This window comes from Ostrinia nubilalis, chromosome 9 (genome assembly GCF_963855985.1).
Source record: "Ostrinia nubilalis chromosome 9, ilOstNubi1.1, whole genome shotgun sequence".
NCBI lineage: Eukaryota > Metazoa > Arthropoda > Insecta > Lepidoptera > Crambidae > Ostrinia > Ostrinia nubilalis.
In genome coordinates, this window is record NC_087096.1 from 8,699,396 (window position 1) to 8,706,654 (window position 7,259).

General features: G+C 37.6%; 2 protein-coding genes across 2 annotated transcripts; one reads left to right on the top strand and one right to left on the bottom strand.

Moving 5' to 3' along the window:
- Positions 1–1,885: 1,885 nt before the first annotated feature.
- Positions 1,886–3,406, top strand: LOC135074982 (polyglutamylase complex subunit TTLL1-like). The gene has a single exon (XM_063969354.1). The coding sequence runs from the start codon at positions 1,980–1,982 to the stop codon at positions 3,279–3,281; it is 1,302 nt and encodes a 433-aa protein (XP_063825424.1). The 5' UTR covers positions 1,886–1,979; the 3' UTR covers positions 3,282–3,406.
- Positions 3,407–3,531: 125 nt separating this feature from the next.
- LOC135074981 (polyglutamylase complex subunit TTLL1-like) lies at positions 3,532–4,998 on the bottom strand. Its single transcript, XM_063969353.1, has one exon. The coding sequence runs from the start codon at positions 4,914–4,916 to the stop codon at positions 3,576–3,578; it is 1,341 nt and encodes a 446-aa protein (XP_063825423.1). The 5' UTR covers positions 4,917–4,998; the 3' UTR covers positions 3,532–3,575.
- Between the last annotated feature and the right edge of the window lie 2,261 nt (positions 4,999–7,259).

Consider the following 7,259-nt stretch of genomic DNA (forward strand, 5'->3'; position numbering starts at 1 on the left):
AATTTTAAGTACGCCTTAACGTCATGGGCCTCTTCTGAACTTTGGCGCGCTTTATCTCTTTAAATTTTCATAAGATTAAAATAGTGAAAAATACATATTTTTTTGGTAAGTTGACCGACGGACTAATTTTCAAACTCTTGCTTTACCCAGGAAACATCCCTATTCTTCGAAATTATTACGAGCTACATAACGAAAAATCTTTGCTACTACGCCGCAGCAAATTCCGCATCATAAATAAAAAAACAAATTAAAAGAAAAAACCTTTTTTTTAAAACAAGTTTTTGTATGCTAATAGTTTTAGTTTCATGACATGATCCCAAAATTCATCATCTTATAAGAGGATTTCAGTTTTTTTTAAATTATTATAGCCTATAGGTACGTTTCATGGTTAGGTAATTTAGGGAAGTTTATTTGCACTTAACATGAAAAATATGGTATCAATGTACTGTGTACCTATGCACCTTCAGTGGCAACAACAAGGTCTATTGAGTACCTATAGTCTACTAAAGGCATGAAATAAATTAATTTTCACCAAAAATTAAAACCAACTCCAAAACGAATCACCAAAAGGTAGGCTGTCACCGACTCCGAAAATATCAATCATGATCATGATACGGGCATTTGTAATCAATATCCACATTTTTAATAAGCTCTATAGAACAATTTATCAATACCACTTTACCTTTTTTTTTAACTGTGGTATTTTCGCGAAGAAACATATTGAAAATCTAATTCTAAATGGCCCATTTGCGCCGAGCCTAAGTATGAAAAATATAAATATAAATTCACGTAAACCGATTAAGTTCCTGATTCTGACTCGCTCCTAATTTGGATACTGATTGCAAAGGCCTAGTAAATAAATAACGGAATATATTTTCAACTTTTACTTATCTAGTGCCGTTTTTTTTGGAGTCGATTTTTTTACACTAATAGATTCTATTTAGGTAGATAATAGCGGCCGAGCATGCCTTAATTCAATCGTATCGTCTGACTAAACGTGCTCTATGAACAACTCTGACATAAAAACTATTGTCAAACAAAGACTAGGTTGCACCATCTTATTTTAAATTTGACAAAAGTCAAAAATCTGTCAAACTCCATACAAAAAAACACCGGTTATCGCCAAAGCTACGGTCAAAGTTAGGTCACGTCAGGTGGTGCAACTCAGCCAAAGAAAAAATTCATTTTGATCGCTAATGTCAGTTTGCAGCGAGTGACACAACCTCCCCGTCTGAAGGCCAGCGGCCGACTGCCGCCCGCACCCCGCGAAGGCCCCCTCAACAGCAAAACGTTCGGAATTTATCAAAAGTAAAATTTATGAATGAAAGTAATGTTCGATTGAAAAACGCAACGTGTCATTTAAAGATTAAAGAATTCCTAATCTATTCGTGCAAAAATCTTTTAAATTAACATAGCCGTTTTGGAGGAGTAGGGAATTTAAGTAAAAAATCGATGTCCCGTATATATTTTTTTAATCCAAAACAAAGAGACGTAGCGAAAATTCAAACGTCACAAATGTAGTCCTTGAACTGTTGTATAAGATATATTTTTTACAACTAATTCTGTCCAGCAGTAATAGAGGAGTAGGCTTTACAAAATGCCCATTTGACGCGGATTGAGGACACTAATCGCCTTAAAAGAGTGTGTGCGCAAACGAATACCAAATTTGAATGGTTACGCCGATATATTGTATGAAATAAAACTAGAGTTGCATTGATAATAATAACACTGTAAGATACAAAAAAAGTATGGGAGTGTCGGGAGTGCACTGGAGTGTAGAAGCAGAGCAATTAGTATACATACAGATACAGCCTCCATGATTTTGTCCCATAATTTCGAAAAAGTCATAAGAAAATTAAAATTAAAAATGCCATGAAAAAATGACAGTGCACCTGTCAACAACTCAAATTTAATTTTGGTTATTTACAATTTTTGTTGATAATGTTTTTATTTTAATTTTACAATTAAAACACGTGGAAATGAATCAGGAAATTAAAAAAGGCACAGCAATCATTCACGGCAAAGTTTCGACCTCGAATATGGAAAAAGGGAGAGTCACGTACTGCACCGACTTGGAAAAGTCCGTGATTATGACCAACTTCGAAAGACGTGGCTGGACGCAAGTCGGCCCTGAAGACGAATGGAATTTTTACTGGTCCTTCACAACGAATTGCCGGAACATTTTCAGTATCGAAAGCGGATATAGGATGAACGACAACCAAATGATAAATCACTTTCCTAACCACTACGAGCTGTCCCGCAAAGATTTATTGGTGAAAAATATCAAGCGATACCGTAAAGAATTGGAGAGAGAAGGCAATCCTCTCGCTGAGAAAGTGGAGGTCCCGTTACCTAACGGGCAAATTGTGACACGTTACATCCACTTAGATTTCATTCCAGTCACTTATGTGCTACCCGCCGATTACAACATGTTCGTTGAGGAATACAGAAAATCTCCGCAAAGTACGTGGATTATGAAACCGTGTGGAAAATCGCAAGGGGCGGGGATATTCCTAATAAATAAACTCTCGAAACTAAAGAAGTGGTCGCGAGAAGCAAAAACTCCGCTCCACCCGCAACTTAGCAGCAAGGAGTGTTATGTAATATCGCGTTACATTGACAACCCTCTCTTGATCGGCGGCAAAAAATTTGATCTACGTCTGTACGTGTTGGTAACGTCGTTCCGCCCGCTGAAAGCGTATTTATTCCAGCATGGATTTTGTCGGTTTTGCACTGTGAAATATGATACAAGCGTTACAGAGTTGGATAATATGTATGTTCATTTGACTAATGTGAGTGTTCAGAAGCATGGCGGAGACTACAACAGCTTGCACGGTGGGAAAATGAGTATTCAGAATTTCCGTTTGTATTTGGAGGGAACTCGGGGCAGGTCGGTTACAGAGAAATTGTTCACTGAAATGCAGTGGCTTATTGTGCACTCTCTGAAGGCTGTGGCGCCTGTAATGGCTAATGATAGACATTGTTTCGAGTGTTACGGCTATGATATCATAATTGACAACAATTTGAAGCCATGGTTGGTTGAAGTGAATGCGTCGCCTTCTCTGCAATCCACTACACATAATGACCGGATTTTGAAGTATAAGCTAATTGATAATATTGTGTCGGTCGTTGTACCACCAGATGGCATTCCTGATGCGAGGTGGAATAAGATACCAACAGCTGAATCACTTGGTGACTTTGACCTGTTAATTGATGAAGAGCTGATAGAAAGAGAAGATGCTAATTCCCGGTACAATAAATTCCACCGCTTTAGACAATAGTTTTTATTTTTTTTTATTTGTAATTTTTTAATAAATTAATTTTGACACTTAAGTACATATTTATTTAGTTTAGGCTAAGATTACCTACAACTGCAGAATACGAGTGACTTATATTTTGGGCACCTAAGTTCAATTTTCAAAGTGGAAGGGGAGAGAGGTGTCTACTTGACATATTATTTATTTTTTAACATTCTTGTAGTAATTAATTAGGTAATTAGGTTGAACTTACTAATTACTAAATAATACAATCTTTAAAACAATTACGTTTATTTAACAAACAAAACGTTTCTAAATCTAATTATAGGTATTTTGCGGTTTTTTAAACTTGTTACATATTTTACTTTCACGTTGTAAAAGCTCCAAATCCCCTTTGTACATGGAATCTTCGTCGATGAGTATTTTGAAATCTCCCAAAGCCTCCGGAGTGGGCGTTTTATTCCAACGAGCGTCTGGAATCCCATCCGGCGGTAATACGACTGACAAAAGATTGTCAATGAGCTTATATTTCAGAATCCTATCGTTGACTGTCGTCGCCGTCATCGAGGGAGAGGCATTCACCTCTATAAGCCACGGTTTCAGATTGTCATCAATGATTATGTCGTACCCGTAGCACTCAAAACAATGACGGTCGTTCGACATCACAGAGGCCACGGCCTTCAATGAATGGACTATCAGCCACTGTATCTCCTCAAATAACCGGTCGGTGACTTGCCTCCCCCGCGTCCCTTCCAAATAGAGCTTTAAATTATTTATACCCAGCTTCCCCCCGTGTAGGCTGTTGTAATCCCCTCCGTGTTTTTGCACGCTCACATTCGTTAGGTGAACGTACATATTGTCGAGCTCAGTGACACTTGTATCGTACTTCATTGTGCAAAATCTGCAAAATCCGTTCCGAAACATATAAGCCTTTAAAGGTCGGAAAGAAGTAACAAGAACGTAAATCCTCAAATCGAATTTCTTTCCTCCGATCAAAAGGGGATTATCTATGTAGCGTGATATAACATACGTGTCCCTGCTGGTGAGTTGATGCTGCAAATATTTTTTCGATTCGCGCGACCATTTCTTGAGTTTCGACAGTTTGTTTATGAGGAAAATGCCGGCGCCCTGGGATTTTCCACACGGTTTCAAAATCCACGTGCTTTGGGGACATCTTCGGAATTCCTCGACAAACATGTTGTAGTCTGAGGGTAAAACAAATGTCACAGGGATGAAATCGAGGTACGTGTATCGGTTGACTGCTTGTCCATTTGCAAGCTTGAATTCAGTTTTACTAGCAAGCGGGTTACAGTCCTTTTCCAAATCTTTTCTGTACCGTTTAATATTCTTCACAAGCAAATCTTTGCGAACCAACTCGTAGTGGTTGGGAAAGTGATTTATCAATTGGTGGTCGCTGAGCCGGCACCCACTGTCTAAGTTAAATATATTTCGACAGTTCAATGTATTGGCCCAATATATGTTCCAATCTTCGCTAGGACTTACTTGCTTCCACCCTCGTCTTACGAAGCTATTAATTACGATAGATTTGTCGAAGTCTGTACAGAAATTGACACGTTTACTGTCCAATCTAGAGTTGTTGACTCTGCCGCTGACGTTCAATGTCGATTTTTTGCCGTAGCACGCCATTACGTGATGCATTTTATGTTTTTCTAGTTTTATTCCTATGTTTTATTCATATAAATTAGTTTATTTTTAGTTCTTTCTGTTATTCATGACACGTCCATGACCAACTTAAAAGTCAAACATACATTGACAGTCCATTAAAAATAATATCTGTATGTCTATGAAAATAGTTTACTGAAGTAGTAAGCTATAATAATGGTTCAAAAAATTCAGTACTAAACTGTATTGTAGGTATGTAGAATCACTAACAAAGCCAATTAACGATCCTAGATTGATTAACTATGCCACTTGACCGATCCACAAATCACAGTTGAATGTATACGTAACAACCTAATTTGCTGCCCTGCTGAGACCCAGTGAATTCTGAATAATACACTACAAGCTTGCTTATGACGCAGGTATGATGGCTCTGATGTGCCCGTAAATTCATTCAATATTAAACGCGATTGCACGCACATTAATTTCCTACTAAAGTCAGCCATGTAGTCCTCTATGGCAGGGTTTGACTATACGACCTTTATCAGGCACGAGAAACCAACATTCCTATGAATCTTTAAACAACTCCAGGCATGGGGTACCCCTCTTACCCTTAAATATTTACATTGTTCTTTCACGCGTTGTATTTGCCAAATGGATATAATAAAAATTTTAGCTGATCAAACTGAAATTACTGGCTTTAAACTCTCGAGATTTGACAGCCTGAATATTTAATGCCCTCTTAAAGCATTGGCGGAAAAGATAATTTGTGCTGAATAAATAATGACACTCGAATAGCGTGTTTGGAATAAGCGAAACCATTTTAGAAAGTAATAGATTAGCGGTCAGAACAGGTGTTCCTTGTTCGTCCGTCTTACACGTGAGCCTTAATTTATTTTTAATGATTTGGAAAACACATTGCAAGGGGGAATAAATTGGAAAAGATATTGAAAATTGATCGTTCAAGTTCCTGAACTGTCGAAAACAAAACGTTTTTATGCCCCTTTTAATCACAAGAATCAAATTCCTGTGAGCTTGTTTCAACTAGGTACATAGAGTTATATTTCAACAGTTTCCTATTATAAAAGCTAGAATTGAGCAAATTATTTTATTGAAGGAATTACCTACCTACAATGGTGTACCTACCATTAGCATTACTTCAATTTTAATCCCACGCCCACACGTTCATTTTACATCCAATAACACATCTCCCCACCGAAGGACAACACGCAGCGCGTTTCACAAAGTCCAATTAGGGAACAATTTGTCAGTAATTTACGTGACATGTTATTTTTACCCAAGAAAATAATTACATGTCTCTTTAAATGCTGCGCTCAGCGTTGAATAATTACGCTGCATCTACATTCATGAAGAACGGAAACTTGTGAAATATTGTTCGCATGATAAATGAGGTGGCTCCGGGTTATTAGACCGTAATATGTAAAGCGCCTCGTACTGATGATGACTGACAACCGCCCCGTTTGTTTGTTTGTAAAACATTCAATTACCGATTCGGAAAGGCGATACAGACAGTCTAGTATGTAAATAATGGGTACACAAACGCTGTTATTCTGACGCATTGCAGTAACTGTATATTAGGGTCATCAAACTGACAATTAATCTTACAACAGCATAAAAATATTATGGTTTTGATTTAAGGCTCTGTTAAACCACGCTCTTTTATGATACAAGAGCTATCCATATGGGCATTGGGCATTTAATAGGTATTCCTAAACGTAAATGTACTTAAAATGATAACTGTAATAAAAAATTCTTCTGATGAAAATTACTTCATTGACATAATACTATGTATATGATAGGTAACCTAGTCGTTTGGAAGCAATTGCCAAGCATACGAAGTCACATAATTTATCAAGACAATCAAAATTTTTATCCCTTTTTGATGCAAATATGCTAGTGCTGCCCGTCTGAGCATAAATAACTACGACTTTAAAAAATCTCGATTCATTTTCCCAAAGCATATCCAAGCGTGTTCAGAAACGAAATCTCCCAAAGAGTTAACGTTAAAAACACTTAACGTTCACGTTACGTTCTCGTCAAACTCAAACGAAAAGCCGAGCAGCCTCGCTTTAAATTCTAAATTCGTTACCGAAGGCTGTAAATCTAGTTTTACGATTCATTGGTTAGTTATCAGTCTCCGTAAAGTTTACGTTCCGGGAAATTTCCGGGAAAAGCCGTTCGTTTATCGCCAGAAAAATGGAACGTCGGCTTGTTCGAGTTCTTATTTCAATTGGAGTTAGTATTCACAACCAGAATTTCAGTGCACAATTCACGGGGATTTATAGCTGGAAGTTATTTCAGCTGCACCGCTTTGGGGTACGTTCGCACGGATTGGCTTTATCAGTGCACCTACGCCACCTA

Coding starts and splice junctions, on each gene's coding strand:
- LOC135074981 (XM_063969353.1), bottom strand. CDS start 4,916: ATGCATCACGTAATGGCGTGCTACGGCAAAAAATCGACATTGAACGTC.
- LOC135074982 (XM_063969354.1), top strand. CDS start 1,980: ATGAATCAGGAAATTAAAAAAGGCACAGCAATCATTCACGGCAAAGTT.